Raw genomic sequence first — 17719 nt, 5'->3', positions numbered from 1 at the left:
TAATTTCCCCAAGATTCAGTCCACCTTGTAGTCGTCCAGTCATGGAAAATATAATCTTGAATTTGAACTAGGTGGCTCATTGGATGAAGCTAAAACCAGTTGTCTGCAGTGAAATCTTTTGAGGTTAATGTGGACAGCAGGCCTACAAGTGATCCAGCTGTTCGCCTAATTCAGATCGGTTGTCACGTAGCAACCATGAGGCGTCCCAATGTGGGTCTGGCATAGAAGTCCACATGTCTAGACAGATCACATCAATTTATCATGCGCCAACGGGTCCAAATGGACCAAGAAAAGCAGCTTTCTTTTGTCTGTATTTAGTGGAAACAACAAATGTGTCTTCTCTGGTCCTCTAAATCCCACAATCCCACAATCCACCATGTGCCAGTCAGATTGTTAGGAGGGTTGACAAGGATTAATCCCATCCTCATCACTTTGCAGAGTCTGTGAACACTTAATGTTTACCAGGTATTTGTGCTCAAGTCATCAATCATTGGTAAATATTTCACATGGACTAGAATACCAAGAAAACCCTCCAAGATTTAAAAAATGGAAGCCAGGTGTAAACACCACTGTTTGGCTTGCTTTGGACATGTTATTTATAAGGCATTACAGATAAGTAGTCATGTCAATGTATTAAGTATTAACCTTTTTTTGCCAGTTGTCCATTAAAGTTACAAATCACATCTTTTTCCCAGTTTATAGGTTTTGGTATGTTGGGAGCCATTTGAGGGAAACTTCCAGCTGATAAACTGATAAGCTTTCTGTGAGATTGACCGTTTTATTTGAAGATCCAGCCCCTGAACGCAGCTCATTTCTCTTCCTTTTTAAATCTCTCTCCCTCTCTGTCTCTATCTCGTCAGCTCAGTCGCCTCGAGCGTTTCCGTCGGTATGTGTGCACAGGTGACTGAGACAAACTGGAAAGTCCTGACCTCTTCTTGCTCTTTTCTTTACCTCTCTCATCCTCCCTCTCCTCTCTTTTTCTCTTCCTCGTTCCAAGCCAGATGACGAGAACCAGAAACTTAACCCTTGGAACGAGAGCGAATGTTTATGGCGACTCTTAATTCCTCAATGCCACTAACTTCGATAACACCGCTCTCACTCCCATAAACAGCTCCCAGTAAACTCCCAGTAAACTCCCAGATACCCGTAGACGGTCTTTGTCTTTATCGCAACGGATCTTAACAGCTCTTTTTACATAAACCTCTCAATTGTTTTAAGGCACAAGGAAGTAAAAAAAAGAAAGAAAGAACTGACTGGAATATCAGCAGGCAGGTCCGCCCTGCTTTGTACGTCTTTAAAACATATTTAAACTGGATGGAATCCAAAACAGCAAAATTGACAAAGAGAGGTCATAGTTCCTCACGCAAAGTCTGGGAGTGGTATTCTGCTGTCATGCTGTCAAGTTGCGTGCACTATCACGGACACTGGTTCTTGCAAACACGTGCACGAATGCAGAACACCCAATCATGCGAACACAAGCGCACAAAAAGGTGCATGCATAGCTTTGCATTTTAGCTTGCAGGTAAAACAATAAGCTGTAAGCACCAAAGCATCCAGATCACTTACAGCATTCCTCATCACAAAGGAAAGCTAACACACACGCAAACACAAACTGAACAGGACACAAAGGATGTAAACGCTTGCCAGTAATGTCATTAATGCCTCTGAGCCTCTAAGCGGGAGCAGACCATCTTCTGGACCGAATGTGTGGACCATATGTAAAGCTTTCGTGTCTATTTTGGCAAAGAGAAATCACTACGTGAAGCTCATTATCAAATACTTTCTCTCGTGTATAGAATCTGGTTTGTTTGCCGTGATTTAGAGCTCCAAGGGGAGCTTTGAAGAGGGAGCTATGAAGACTTCAGTAGCCAGAAATCATTGCATGTCAGATTGGGAACTCTCCAGACTTAAATATAGACTTGTTAGTGGATGATGGGGTCGTTTTAATGTGATTTTGTCTGCTTCAGTTTGTCTCTATCTGTGCATGGAAAAGATCTGACCACAATGTCTGCATCTGACACCAGAATTCATTTGGTATCTCACAGTGGTAACAGATTATTTTTCTTATATATATGCACTCTGTTTTGAGCCTTTTCATGTTTATATAGCTACACGGATACACAGGTCAAACCGTAATTTAATAAGTTCTGTGATATAAATCAGTCCCGATGTAGTTTTATATTCAGGGAATAGGGAATATCTTGTTTCTGCACCCCTTTCCCAACGCCAACAAGTTAAAACAGCTCACCCAACAGGGGCTTTACCTCCAGCTGCAGCTGCAACCACTGCATGCAGCAATAAAACACTGATTGTTCGAATGCAGAGAGATATATGGAGTCCTTTGTCCCTTGCACTGTATATTCTACACTGTCTGCTGTGCATGTGAGGCTCTGTTATACTCACATGATATATATCTGCATTAGCTTTTGAAGTTAGTTACTAATGTCACAGAGACAAATAGGTTTTATTTGTGTGTTGTGATTAAAATCGCATTTCCTCCAGAAAGACCTCTTTATTTTAAAATGACCTTTTTAAAGTTGCAATCAGAGCGGCTTTTTGAAGGTTGCGTGTTTGCTATCAGCTAAATATACACTCATTAATGTCAAAAGAGCAGAAATTCAAAGTTCAGGATTTAGAGTGAGGTCACTGGGAGAGAAAGGCAGTCCTGAATCAGTGAGTTTTCTGGCAGCAGTGTGATTGAAAGCTACAGAGCGCTGACTCTGGGGCTCGGTCACACAGAAATCAGTATTCGTTGATCATAATGAAGCCTCTTTCGCTGTTGCACTCCGGGAACGAGCGTCAACTGAACGCCTAAAATGTGGTATGAAATAGCAAAACTCCCCCATCGTCACACACGAGTCGGGACCTTGTTATTTTGACTGTTTCACTCTTTATTCAACTCATCAGAGGACTGTTTTTTTTTTTTTAAAGTGTTTTCTTGACCTCGACAAAGCCGACTCATCTCTGCGTTTTGAAGGCACCTGCTGCGGTTATCTGGAGAAAACTGACAAAGACCAAACATGCATTCCCAGATGACTGGCGTTTCAAGGAAAGACAAGTGAGCCATTGAGAAGGGGAGAAGAGGAGGGAGAGTTCGGAAGTCGAGGATCAGTTTTGGGTGGATTTTAATCACCTTTAGGCCAGGACCGGGACTTCCTCGTGTTTCATGATGAACAGTGATTTGAACTCTGCCTAAGCCTACGTTTAGATTTAGACATTTAGAGAGAGTTAAACCCACACCGTTATCAGTGAGGTCGATTTCTCATTTGAGGCTTTAAATGCCTAAAATCTCGTCTACAGTTCAGTTCTTTTACTGACGCAAACTGATGCTGGCATGTGAGGCAAGGCAAGGACGCATGTGGTCGCATGAACCCATGTTAAAAACAGCGGTTTCTGTTCCCCAGCCCTCTAATGATTGTGTCTTTGGCTCCCATTTTTTCAAAATACTCCCCTGAAAGCTGCTCTGTATGTGTGTGTGGGGCTCTGGCAAGCCTTTGTGTGTGTGTGTGTGTGTGTGTGTGGGGAGGGGGTCTGTCTTTTTGCTGCAGACAAAAACTTGGCCTGCACTCTGAAGTGAGGTAGAACGCACAGTTTATCCACTGTTCATAATCAAAATTGCCTTGTTTTTTATTCGTAAATACCTTTTTGTGTATGGTTGGCAATCAAAACCTCCGAGCGCTGCGTCCTGCCCGGTCGCTCTTTAACGTGATGGATTGCTGAGAAAGCTGTTGGTCATTAAACGAATAGCAGGGATGAATCGGACAGCTTTAACGAATAAATCAATGTCTGCACCACCCTGGCCGCGTGCCAGATACGCTGAAGCCCTGAAGGGATGATAAACCAGGAAAAGACACACACACACACAGGCTGCACACCAACCTGCAGACACACACATGCATTTACATAAAACACCATAACAAATCGTGGATATAAATTATTGCGCACACACTTAAAAGCAGGTACATAAACAGACACATGTTGTCGGATAAAAGCTTAAACGGACTCATTCTCACCCGCACTTAATGACCAGGAGCTCACAAAAGACCACAAAAAGTCTCATCTCGACAGTCAAAGAGTTGTTGCTTAAGTCACGATAAATGCACCGGTGTTAATGACTATATAAGACTTTCACCTGGTCTCATTACATCCAACAACATCACTGCTAATCTCAACTCTGCAGCGTGAGAGGCGGTGAGGAGACCTACTGTCTTTAAAGCTTTTATTACTCTGCGTGGTTTTGGGCTCCACATTTCGGGGGGTTCGGTGCACAAGAACCAGCTAGATAATCAGACTGAGGTGTCGCTTAATGTCATTGCATTCATTCACCCTGTCGTCGTGTTCGTATCAGCTGATTTCTGGGCCTTATTTGACTCCAGCGTCAAATGCCCTCAGACATTATCATTAAAAATGCATGCAAAGTGTGCAAACGTCTCCGTCCTAGATCTTTATAAAATAAAAATCTAATGCCTGTCATTGCCATATTATATAAAGTATAAAATAATATAGGTAAGATACACTTATAACAGCTGTACATGGACCTTAGTTGGGATGCACAGATCCCAGTAAATGGATCCGTATTGGTGCCGAAACTGATCTTACTCGGCCGATCGGGATAAAGCTGGTGCTGATGCTACACGACTTTCTCAGGCTACTTTCTGCACTTTTTGTCAGGAGGTTGGTTAGAAACATCTTATGGAGGATACAGTTTTTATTTCATGATAAAGGAGGACAGCTCCGAAAGCAAACATCTCGTAAAAAGAAACTTTTACCAACTGGTATTAAAGAATCACCACGTTGTTCAACGCTGTGGGTATCAGAACTGGGAGAAGACGTTGGATCAGTGCATCCCCAGTGTCCACCACTACAGGTGCTTTACATTGTTTAGTTTTTCAGTCATTTCTTTACGTTTCTGTTACTGTTGTTCTTTCTGCCACATCAGCTTGACAATCATATCTAATGATGCGCGGCCTCGTGTTGTGACTCGTGAGCGACGCAGCAGCCTGTGTTTTATTTCACTTCTGAACTTGTGTATCTTCCTCTGCCTCTGTGTTTGGGTAAAGTTATTTATGTGCAGTGCCACTGCGTGCGAGGTCTCAGCTGTTATTCCACCCGGCTCTCTTGTCTTGTCTGTTCAGTCACAAAGCAGAGAAAGTATCCTGAAACGCAGCCAACTTTCTCCCTCTGTGTTCGCTGTTCATCCCCCCCCCCCCCCCCCCCCCAGCACACACATGCACGCTCTTGGTCCTCAGACCTCTGGCCTGCTGGATTTGAGTTACGTGGCCACCTTCTCCTCTTCCTAATCCCTTTAAATGAGAGTTTTGGGCTGCCAAGGAACTCCCAGACCAGCACACACACACAAAATTGTAGCCGAGTTTCCAAGTGGCCCTCTGAGATATTCTTTTCAGGGTTTGGTGTCCGGCGAGGGGCCAGCCAAACACACACACACACACACACAATTGCACATACACACTGAGGGGCAGGCCACACACACAGATACACAAGCGTAATACATATGTACATGCACACACACACACACACACACATGCACTCACACAGGGAGGGAACAGTGAAGCATTGTTCACTGCTTCCTGAGAGAGCCGGCATCAGGATCACAGGAGCTCTGTCAGCCCGGACCCTTCCTCTCTCTCTCTCTCTCCACGGAGCCCAGTCATCCAATCCAGTACGCAGAGCCATGAGAGACCGGCTCAGGAGCTTCTGGCTATGAAGGGATAAAAAAAAGAAGAAGAAAAAAGCGCATAGATCACCGCAAACGTCTGTGTTTTCTCTTGTTGCAGCGCGGATGATTTCCAAAAAGCAGACCAACGGGGAGCGTCCCAGTTTAGCTCTTGTGTTCTGGGGAACAGTAGTTAGCTATAAATTATTAAAAGTTAGCTTTTAGCAGCTCTGCAGGTTTCATCCAAAACAATCTGGCAAGAAAAACAGATTTGTCAGATGTAAATGTGGCGTCAGCACAATATATGAGTTTCAGAAGTGATAAAAAAAATATCATATCTATCATTCTTACAGAATATGAACATGTTTGTATAAATACCCCATTTTATCTTTTAATAAAATAACCGTAGCAAGCTGTTTCAGCTAATTCTGTTTGGTTTTGCTAGCTAGCAGACTAGCCTGTTTGCTGTCTTTACCAAAACAAATCAAGTTTTTATATATCTGAAAAATTGACTTCTTGTGGTCATTCAAATAATGACACCCGAATGTAGCAGGATGTTTTTGTGCTGCTGCAGGGACGTTGGATATGTTATATATGTAGTATAAGTTTAGGAAGGGTCATGTGGTTGTTTCACCTCAAAGACCGCCAACATGGCCGCCTAAAGGTGTAGCCTGTCTGCTGTGGATGTGGAGGTGTTGAGACCCTCCTCTTTTCTTGCGACATCTGAGCCCAAACTCAAACACAGGCTTCCAGCGAAGGGTTACATCAGATCTTGTGTGTTTCCCGAATTCTTTTAGCATGTGTTAGCCTGCGTTTGGCTGCTTAACAGGCCCGACGGACTCATTGCTGAAGCGCCAAGGGAAGGACAAGTCATCGATGTCAGCGCGCTGAGAAAATACGCCGCTCAGGGGACAAGTAACGGGGACGAGAATTTAAGAGTTGTCAAAAAAAAAAGGATATATGCCCTTTGTGAAGGGTGAAGTAGATTTTTACACATTATGGGCTACTAGTAAGATTACAGGTCCTCTTAAAGCCGTTGTTTGGGAGTTAAAGGTAATTAATGAAGTCTGTCATCTTATTGATTTGTTAATGTTAAATCATCTGGGTGTAACTAGCTAATGGGCCCAGTTTGGGATTTTTGGGGGATTTAGCTAAGTGCAGTCAGGACTTGGCAAAGAGAAACTGCTGTCAAAGGAGCACTCAGGAGATCGGGGGGGAGGGGGCGGGGGCGGTGGTCTTCTTCTAACTGCTCATGTTTAAAACCTGTGGAGAAGTTCCAGCTGCATGCTCCCAGGGCACGGTAATGATGTAGAGGCAGAGTCCCCCATCTCCGGAGGCTTGCATGTCTCTACTGGCCTAGAGAATCTCAAATTTTCCTCCGAGCTTTCCAACAGTTTTACTAAACCAAAAACCACGATGAGTAAGTGAAATGTGTCATAAAAAAATCACATAAACGAAGATCTCATTTCAGTTCCTTGACCTCAAAAGGAGAAAATGGATATTGTTATGATGCAAATCAATGATAAGTCCAGTGGAACAGAAAAGGCATGCGAGAGGGACGAAAGATTGAGGGATTTGGCTCGGAGGGTTTTTATTAGGATCCAGAAATGAAGGAAAGGATCCTGCAGAGAGAGAGAGAACCTTGGAGGGAGGAAGACCCAGCTTGGCTCTGTGCTGCTGCTGCTGCTGCTGCTGACTTCCAGTTACAGCCGGACACCAGACTGTTAGAGAGCCATCACGTTACAATTGAATACAGAACGCCTGAGAGAGTTTTTAAATGAGCGTAAATATATTTTGACATAAAACATGTTTCTGTGAGCTATTAACTCTCTCAGTAATATCTTCAGTGTGATAAAAACTCAAACAGGCCTGAATCTTATTGAGTTGTTTGACCGGGAAGCACGCTGGCAGCCTGGCTCTAGGGATGGTCTGTCGGTCCGCCACGTTGGTCTAGACTGAAGTATCATTCAATTTGGTTCACATGTCCGTGACGGCCAGAGGATGAACCCCGATGACTTTCACAACATCTGTGGGATGGATTGCCGTTAAGATTTGGTACCAACATTGAAGAAGTCGAATAACTTGTGCCGTCATATTCTTAATTTATCCAATTACCTCCAAAATGTAGTAATTGAATTCCCATCAGCCTCAGCTGTAGTTGAGTTATGTTAGCATTGTCACCGTGAGCACGTTAGCATTTAGCTCAGAGACGTAGTCTTGCACCTGCTATTACGCAACCTTCAAACACACTAATTAATGATTAAAACTAATTAAAGAGAATTCTGTAACACATAAACCCGGACCAGTCAGTTCTTGAGTTCATGTAATAAGCAAATGCTCTAATCTTCTCATACGTCATTTATTTCTTTATCTCCTAACCAGCAACAAATCCAAAGAAAATAGACTCATCAACACCAGCTGAAGTGGAAATATGGTTCACTGTGATTTCTAGGTGATGAAACTTTCTTTGTGCAGCTTAAACCCGGAGAAAATGAAGTATGTCGCAGTGATGATGACGTTTCTCTGCATAGCTTGGCTTAGCCTCTGGCCTCGCCTCCATATACTAATGGAGCAGAAAGTTTTCTCTCCTAATCTTGTTTTCAGCTCAGTGCAGCGATGTGTACGGACTTTATCTCCTCACTAACATAGATGAGACACTCCCTACCGGCCCTGTCAAACCTTAATGGACCTGCATGCACACACACACACACATGTGCGTGCCCTGTAAAGTCTAACTTTTTTTTATTCTCATACACAAAAGACACTCCTCAATAACAATTAATCCTTCAACCAGAACCACCAGAGCAGGGAGTGTGTTTTGGCAGAGGTGCAGGAAGAAACGAAGCCTACTTTCACTCCATTTGTTTTTGGGTGAGCGAGCTCCGATCCACTCATGCATGTGTGAACCTCCCCAACACTTTCTGCCGGTGGTAGCTGTCATCACACACCCCCTTTGTCTCTGCCCAGACTCCACTGTCAGCAGTTTTTGTTGGGATGCGTCCTGATTGTATGCAGATGATATGACGACCCTCTGTGCTTCCTTTCCTCTCGTCGCAGCACTGCAAGACAATGAAGAGTTACGGGAGCTATTAAGCTAAGACCTGGGCAGCGGTGGGAGCTAACTCAGTATATTTATGCACATACTTGAGTACTTTGTAGGCTACTTTATACTTTTTACTCCACCACATTTATTTAACACTTACTAGTTACATTTCAATTTTAAAATGTGCATCCAAAACATGATTGGTTTATTAAATATGCAATGCTAAACTTTATAATAACTTCAAAATTGGGCTATAACAGGGAGGATTGTTCACTCGCTTGTGCACTGGAGAAAAAAAAAAAAGCTGTACGTTTGTAAAGTCAGCCCAAATTAAATTACGACCCCAGGTGCAGACATTTCTCTGCCAACAGGAAGAAATAAATCAAAACCTCAGACCCAAATCCAAAAGAAAAGTGGACTTTCTAATGTTTGATATTTCGTCTTCCTCATCCATTTTGTCAGAAAGGATGGAATACAGTTTTTGCTTGTTGCATCATTTCTAGATGTTTAGAGAAAGTAAAGTTCAGACAGGTAGAGAAGCCTCTTCCTCAGCTTTATGCACTTTGTATATTTTACATATCAAGCCTCCCAAAGTTGACCTGAATCTGCATAGAAGCTCCTAACCTGAATGTGCACCAACTGGAACAACGACATGTGCAACTAATTAGACTCATTATGATTCATCCCCGAATAGACATGTGAAGCCATTAAAAGACATGAGTCATCCTTTTCAGGACTATAGGCAACATGTTGGTTCTTTCACAAAGAAAACCTAGTTTTTCCCGTAAGTGCCCCGTCCTTTCCCCCTGGGGTTGAACTAATTTGCGGCCCACACTTCGAGGCAGACACACCGCTATCTTCACCAGGAACAGGGAAGTCCGCTCGTGCATAAACATTAACGGTATCGGTGAGAAAAAAGAAAGGAAAGGGGAAGAAAAGACAGAGGAAGACGACGAAAGGAACGAGTTTCATTAGAAAACGGACGTCAAGCGGAAATGAATTAATAAAAATAAAGAACAGGGGTGAGGGAGTGCAGCTCCGTAATCTCTCCCTCCTCATCAGTGCTTGTTATAGAGTCATTAGCAGAGCTTTCAGACCGTGACGCTTACAACCTCCCTGAAGGGTACACACACACACACACACACACACACACACACACACACACTGTGAGCTACATAAACCTCTGTTCCCAACAATGTCTTATTCGACCCGTGCTGCCTCGAAATTACATGAAAACATTTCGTATTTCAGATGGAAGTCGCTGCCAAACGGGAGGCGTAGCAAAAGGGGAAAGAAACCATTTCCCCTTCGCCTCAGAGGAATTGTTGATTTAATTGTCTCTTATTAGATGTGCTGTATATGTATATGTGTGTGTGTTCAGCTCGGTTCACTCCAGAAGCTCGTCGGTGAGACCGTACATGCGTTCGGTGTTGTTACATAAGGAGTTGTGTTTCAGCCGCCTGATCCAGACTTTGTTTCAGAGCGGTCATATAACATCCGCGGTGGGTTTCCTTCCCTTCATGTTCTTTGTCTCTCTACGAGTCACTCTAAGACGAGTAGTTACACTCAAGGATAGTTACACTTCAGGAGTGAAAGCACGTTTCAAATCCAGAAATGCTGTAAATAACAAATGATGTAGAGAAACAGGTGCAACGGCGAGTTTGACTTAAAGGAATAAATGACGTGTGTGAAAGTCCCAAGAGGGCAACAACAAATAAATAAAAGTAATTTATATAAGTAGTTTATATGAACTTATAGGAGCAGTCAGATATCATCAACAATCAATAATAATTGTTACATGAATGATGATAGTTGCAGAATTTGGATTTAATCTGCAAACCCTTTAATGTTTTTGGTTTTCGTATACGATTTATATTGAACCCTTATTTACCTTTGTGCTCTTTCAGCATTTTTTTGTGTTCTTATTGGATAACTTACCCAGCATCTGAGTACACAGTATATAAATATATACTTGATTAAGGTCACCACGACCTCGGGTAATTCAGCATTTTAACGTGCGTTTGTTCTGCAGGTGCGTAGCCAGGGAGTCACAGAGGAGCTGAAGTGCCTGAGTTTACTGAACGCCCTGGATAAGGACCAGGACATCCCCGACCAGCTGGCCCAGCTCTTTGGAGAGCCCTGCATCAAGCTGGCCGAAGGCATCAAAGCATACATCTCCAAGGTAAGAAGGACTAATAAAAATGACTTTACTGACACAGTCCACAGCAGGTCAGATCGTAAGAAAAAACAGGGCACTACACTACTTTATATCTCAACAATGTTAACTGAGAAAATCCAGAGTGTAATGTTTAATCCCTAAATCATATATTGTGGACGTTAACCCCAAATGAACGTGTGCTCTGCTGACCGGCGGTTAAAGAACAGATGGAGGCTGGTTTCAGCGTGAAGGAATCTGCTCAGTTACAGCAGGCTGAGAAACATCTGTGGGGACTGATGCAGAACTGAACCTCTGGGTGGGACTCCTAGGACGCATTTGTCATCGTAACGGAGAAACCTCCAGGGAGGGAGCAACACACATCATATATACATATATATATATATATATATATATATATATATATATATATATATATATGTATGTATACACACAGGGCATGTGTGTTGAATTAAACAAACTGAGATGGACGATTGAGGAGATCCTCAGGTTTTGTCCTAACGTGACTCTGTCTCTCGCAGCATGTTTACGTCAAACATACAGTGTGTCCCACAAAGTCCAGAACATTTTATTTAAATGAATTGTTATCATTAAAAACAGCAGATGTTCTGTTTTCGATAATTATAATAATAATAATAGTATATATTCAGTGTGTTTACTTTATGGTCCATTTCATCTGCTCAATGCTGTCATTTCAACTCAAGTGAACCCTTGAAACAAAAACAACACACTTAATAAGACAGTGAGTATTAATCATATAAACGTAAACTCTAATATATGACGGATTGAGTGGAAGAGAACCGTTATTACTTTTGGAAGTGAGCGAGCTACAATGAGACACCTCGTTTGTCTTGTTTTCTACCTGACAGCGTTGACGTTGCACCTCTCCCGCCGGCTGCTCAGCTCCTTTTTCTACAGTTAACCGTTTCAGTAACAGTGACTCGCTTCAGAACAGCCAACATTAGCTACGGAGATTTGTACATTTGTGAAAAATGAACTGAAATTGAGCATTTAGGTTATATTCCTTATTGTTAGCGTCTGTGGAGAGGCCGTGCAGAGGTGAATTAAGCCTGACTTGAGTATTGGGAGTGTTTTGAGCCCTCGGGTGTTTTTCTTAAGGTGCACGTTAGCACACGAACAGACCTTTGCAAACACACTTCTGCCTGTGTGTACACACGTTTGCACGCTGTTGTCCGCAGGTGTTTGGATTGAACCTGCTTGATGAATCTGTGCCAGACCTGAAGTCAAAAAGTCAAGTTTAAACAAGGTGGCTGGATGGATTGCGAAGTGTTACCGTAAATGTGTGTTGAGCAACTCCTGTCTTATCAAACAAATATTGAGCTCCAGCAGTGTCACCGCCACGTAAGGAGCAAAGTGGATTTGTGGACGTGATATTCTCACTGTATGTGGATCATGTTCAGCGTCAATTTAAGCCAATTTGGATAAAATGTGCTGAATATCTTTGTGGTAAAGCGGCTTCAGCCTCAGGGCACCTCTCCATCTGTTTCAACCGAGTTCAGGTTTGTAAACACCTGGCAGTGTTTGGACTCGCTAAGAGGGATCCGATCAGACGGCCGATGATTTTAGTCTTTGTTTTGCACCAAGACAGGAGTTTATACCCCATAACACTGTTATCAATAGCTCTTCTTGTATATATGGTTTCCTCTGGGCTCAGAGGTCTAAATTTGGGAGTCACATGGCCAAAGAAATGCTCACAAACTAATTACACACGATCACATTATTATTGCGCACACACTCCAGCAGGAAGTAAACGCATAATGTAGACGCACATTAAAGTCGCATATGTTGAATCAGCATGAAAATACCAAACACTCCGGGGAGCTGTGGTTTGAGAATCCCCCGTCGCTCTCTCACACACACACACACACACACACACACACACACACACACACACACACACACACAGTGATTCATAAGCCTACTGAGTCACTCCACTACTATAAGTCATCTTCTTGCAGACATAGCCAAGAGGACTTGTCCCACTTAGTCTGAATGTCTGGACGATTACGGCCGTATATCTTCAGCCCCCTCATTTCCTACAGCCTCCACACAAACACACAAACCACCGTCTGTCTTTGTGTAAGCCTCTTTTTCTTTAACTTTCTCTTTTTTAACTTTACCTGCTCACCTCCTCACCCTCTCCTCCACTTGTACGATTCAAACGTGTAGTTTTCCTCCAAATGAATGTAAATAACACAGGGAGCGCGTGGCGGCGCACATCCACACAAATTTACATCCCATTAATTCCTTTCCAAACATTCACACATGCGGACACACAAGCTAATCCAAACCCCATTCACTTCCATGTCAGCACTTTCAGAATCAGAATCAGAAATACTTTATTGATCCCCGGGGGGGGGGGGTTTTACAGTACTGGTGCTCCCATTCAAGATTAGAAAGCAGCATAAATTTAGAAATAAAAGTATGTACAAAACATAAAAATAAGAAATAGAAAATAAACACATTTACAATATTAATATAAATATAATATATATATATAATATATATAAAATGAGTGTGTTTCTTTCTATTTTTCCCGCCTGATGCTGCTTGAAAAAGAGAAAAGAAAAACTACCCCTGAGCAAGGCATTTTAACCCCTACCTGCTCCAATAATGTAGTGATTCCTTCAAGCTGTATTTTGTAAAATAACACCGTGTTGTGTTCTCCATCAAACGTGCGTCCCTGCATTCAAATAAGGAATTGTTGAGTTGAAAAGCCAAAATGGCGGCCGTCTCTTTCCTGGGAAAACGCTTCACTGAGATCCAGATTTTAAACCGTGGCAACAATCTATGTATTTTCCATTTCACACGGATGAATGCTAAGACTGGATAGCAGTTATACAGTTTGAATTTCACCCGTTTTATAATGTTTAACTGTGCATAACTTAGCAATCAAGGCCTTTTTAATTAGCCACCTACTGTCCATTTCCATTTATCGGACAAATATGGAGATGATTGAGTAATGCTTTCTCTAACTAATCTAGAAGTATTTGCTTTTTCAGCCTAAAATGCTCATAAATGTACAAAATTAAAGAGCTAGATTGAATCCCCTGTTGGTATTTTTAAGTCACAACAGGACAGAAGTAGCCGAGAGGTCTGAGAAGGAGCTCATGATCTCTATGACGCAGGACTAAAAGTACCTAATGTGCTAAAAAAAAAAAAAAAAAAGAGGCTGGTGAGCTCTACTGTATGTCTTTATTGAAGCTGGCAACTGATAAACCACTGATAAACTGGCTGCCGGTGGTACGTTACAGGCTGGTGGGAGCTTTTCCTTCTTGCTCTCTGAGGCAGTTCTTGCCTATGATTGATTTGCAGAGCCTCATATGGTCTGGTTCACTGGATTGGCTACTGACTTGGCTTTTAGCTGGCATTCCTTGTCGGGTTCCTCGCTCTCCTTGGTTGGCGTCTGGAAAAAGGCATATAAAGGAACATTTTGGGGAATCTGTTTTCTTGCCGAGAGGTACACGAGAAGATGGAAACCACTCTCATATCTTGTCTGTTCAGTATGAAGTTGGAGCCCGGAGACAGTTAGCTTAGCATAAAAGCTGGGAGCAGGGAGGAAACAGCTAGCCTGGCTTTGTCCAAAGGTACGAAATATCCACCTACCAGCAGCTCTCACTAACACGACTAAAATGACAAGTTTTGGTTTGACTTTTGGACAGAGCCCCTGCTTAAGCTAAGCTAACCATCTCCTAGCCCCAGTGTGTGCCTTAGCATATATTTGGGTCATATGCTAATGTATAAGAGGCACAAACTGGTTCCAGCTTCATGCTTAACAGATATAAGAGTGGGATCGATGTCTTCAAACTGTTGGCAAGAAAGCAAATAAACATATTTCCCAAAATGTCTGTGTTTGCACTGGTGTACTGGGCAGGTCCCAGGTGTAAAGGTGTACCAGGGGGTCACTGGGATAACAGAGGCAACATTCCTGAGGGCAAATACAGGTCAAGAAAGACCAAAGATTGTTTGTGTCTGTAAGGCGATCCAGCTGTTGCTGCTAACAGGTGTGGGGAGGAAGCGCTGAGCACGGCTCCTTACTGCAAATCAGCCGTTTAAGGCCATTTGATCTCGTGCTGTTTTGCAGCTAGTTGAAATATATTTGACTCGTAGTACTTGGATGGAAATGCTAAGCTGTTAGTGCTGGTAGGATCATGAAACTGTAAATCCGTTCAAGTTCAGAGAAAAATGAGCAAATTGCTGGTTTGCAGTGGATGTATAACTGTTTTTGGATTAAGATATCACATATCTGACAAATGCAAAGTCCAAAATAAGGTTTAACGACCCACATAAATGCAATAAACCCATCTACCATTTCAGTCATACGTTTACTGAAACACACTTGCACACACATTGCCTCTGTGCCTTTTTTTCGCTCTGGCACGAAACCAACAGACCAAAGCAGATGCTTGGATTTGGTTCACTGATAAACTTCAACTATGCGGTTTGGATGCGCGCTCGGCCTCACCCGCTCATGTCGGTTATAAAAAACAGAGGATGACATGCGGTGAGTGTGAGAGGAGCAGAGTATTAAGAATGAAGAGAATGGAAAACGAAGACTTCCAAACTAATGGAAATGATTATGTTGGATATGTTGGCTCTGCGTGTAGATTCCTCTGAGGGGCACACACATGCATGCAGACTGTATTTAACGGGATCCGTGAGTGATGATGTGACAAATGCGTGTGCGGGAGGAATGACGGAGGGAGATAATGATGATGAGGATGGTGATGACTATGTAGGCCGGAGCGATGGGAGTAAACTGAAAGACGTCCAGGTCAGGGGTCGGGCAGAGCGAAGCCAAACTGGAGTAACAGAAGGAAGGAATAATAGAAACAGTGCATGAAAGAAAAAAAGGGAGGGAGGAGGAAAGGAGCTATTAACAAACCCATCTGGACAGGAACAAATAAAAAAGGAAAGAGATGAGAGACGTGGAGGAAAAGAGGGGAAGCAGAAAATAAAAGGTGCTGCAGGAGAAGAAGGAGGGAGAGATGAGAAACCAGACAGCAAATATCACAGTGAGGTTTTAATTATACGACACTACTGTGTGGAGGGGGGGGAAAAAGATTTTATTGGCTGAGATAAAACTCAATGTTTGTTTTAACGCCTCAAATAATCCAAATAGTGCAAATTAAATTAATAACACGACGGACCACACTGGTGGTTTTGCATATCTTCCAAACCACGTAGACACTTGACATTGATTTTGTTCCCCCTTTTAGTTTCAGGCCATTTTATTAAATGCATGAAAACCAACTTGCAGAGTCTTAAAGGATAGGTTCACATGTTTTCAAGGCTGTCACATGCATGTATGTAGATTGAAAGAGGTCGCTGTAGTCGGTTATCAGATCAAGTGGGTATCTCCCGCAAGTTTCAGTCTTCTTAGTTCACAGTTGCCTGTTTTTCTTACTGTTCCTCCATCGTCCAGAAACAGAATGATTTGGCGAGGCCTCATGTTAGCTTTGGCTAAAGTAAAAAAAAAAGAAAAGAAAAGGAAATTAAAAAGGAAGGATATAAGACACATGGTGGAAGAGAAGGGAAGCAGAAAACAGAGGTGCTGCAGGAGAGACTTGCTAAGCTGGCGACCACAGTGGGGTTTTAATTATACAAACATCGTGTGGAGGCAAAGAAAAAGATCCTTCTGGCTCAGTTAAAACTTCACTGGGCACAAGAAATATTTAACCAAACATCAAATAAACACTCTGCGTGTCCGTGCATGCGGCTCAACTTTTAAAAGGCCCACACTGCAGATCAGATGTGCTTTACATTAATGCTGACTATGCTCCAAAGCATATACGCATTTAAACTGATTTGTATCCCGTCTAGGAAGCCATCTGTTTCAGGTCATTTCGTTATTGTATAGAAATCAACTTGCGGGCACTTGATGGTATTTTTTACATTGTCATGGCAGGGTTAAACATTTGTAAGACTTCCTTGCATCACATTCAGGACTTTTAAGTGCGCTGCAGGGCAGTTTTCCAGTTGTGAAAAAGGTCGTGTGACTTCAGAAGAAGAGAGAGTTCAAGTCTCTCAAGTCTGCACTTATATGGACTGAAACGATGACTTCTTATAAGGTGGAACATTTGTAAATGCATTACATGCTTTGTAAAATGGTCAGCAAATACTGTAAAGTTAATGGGATGGGCTCTGGAAAACAACCAGTAGGGGCTTTGGGGAAAGAAAAGAAAGAGACGGGAAGGAGGGAGACAGTAAAGCTGAGCTCTCCTGGAGTTTCTTTCTCTGTTTTTGTTCTTGACTCCCCGTCTGGAGAATTCGGCTCCTCGGGCCTTTGATCTTCCACTGGCTGCTTTGTGACAGATATGGTGTCCATTCATTCTTGCGTTATTGTCTCGCGCACACGCATTGTCATGTTTATGATTTAAAGTACATGCGATTTACAAGGAAGCGCAAAAACATGTTTGAAAACGGGAGCGAGAGGCGATATGGGAGAGGGGGGGAGAAACAGCACAGGGGGATTTAGGATGGCATGCGTGTAACTAAGCTCAGGTATTCAGGACTTAAGGTTTCAGCCCCGTTGGAGACCGGAGTAACTTTCCTCCACTCTCCTGCCCCGCTGTTCTCAGTTTAAGACACAGCACTGTAACATCTGCACCTGCTGAGACAAATTGCCAATACATCAGCTCTCAGCTTCCAGTTGCAGTGATGGATAGCGCTCCGAGACAGGGCCGGGGTTAACACATCCACGGCAGGAATTCGTATTATCGCTCACTCAGATGTTCTCTTCTGGGTCTCAGCTGTGGTGAATCGTACCCATCACTCTTGCTGAAGGATCAGAGTGGTGAATAAT

General features: G+C 42.9%; 1 protein-coding gene across 1 annotated transcript in view; it reads left to right on the top strand.

The window, feature by feature from the left end:
- tnfsf10l (TNF superfamily member 10, like) overlaps positions 1 to 17719 on the top strand; it is a 52151-nt gene that overhangs the window by 14121 nt on the left and 20311 nt on the right. Inside the window, exon 2 of the mRNA XM_070929848.1 lies at positions 10750 to 10899. Coding sequence (XP_070785949.1) covers positions 10750 to 10899 — 150 coding nt within the window. The remainder of the gene's footprint in view (positions 1 to 10749; positions 10900 to 17719) is intronic.

Source organism: Enoplosus armatus, chromosome 23 (assembly GCF_043641665.1).
Source record: "Enoplosus armatus isolate fEnoArm2 chromosome 23, fEnoArm2.hap1, whole genome shotgun sequence".
NCBI classification, from domain to species: Eukaryota; Metazoa; Chordata; class Actinopteri; order Centrarchiformes; family Enoplosidae; genus Enoplosus; species Enoplosus armatus.
This window is presented reverse-complemented; position numbering and strand designations above follow the sequence as displayed.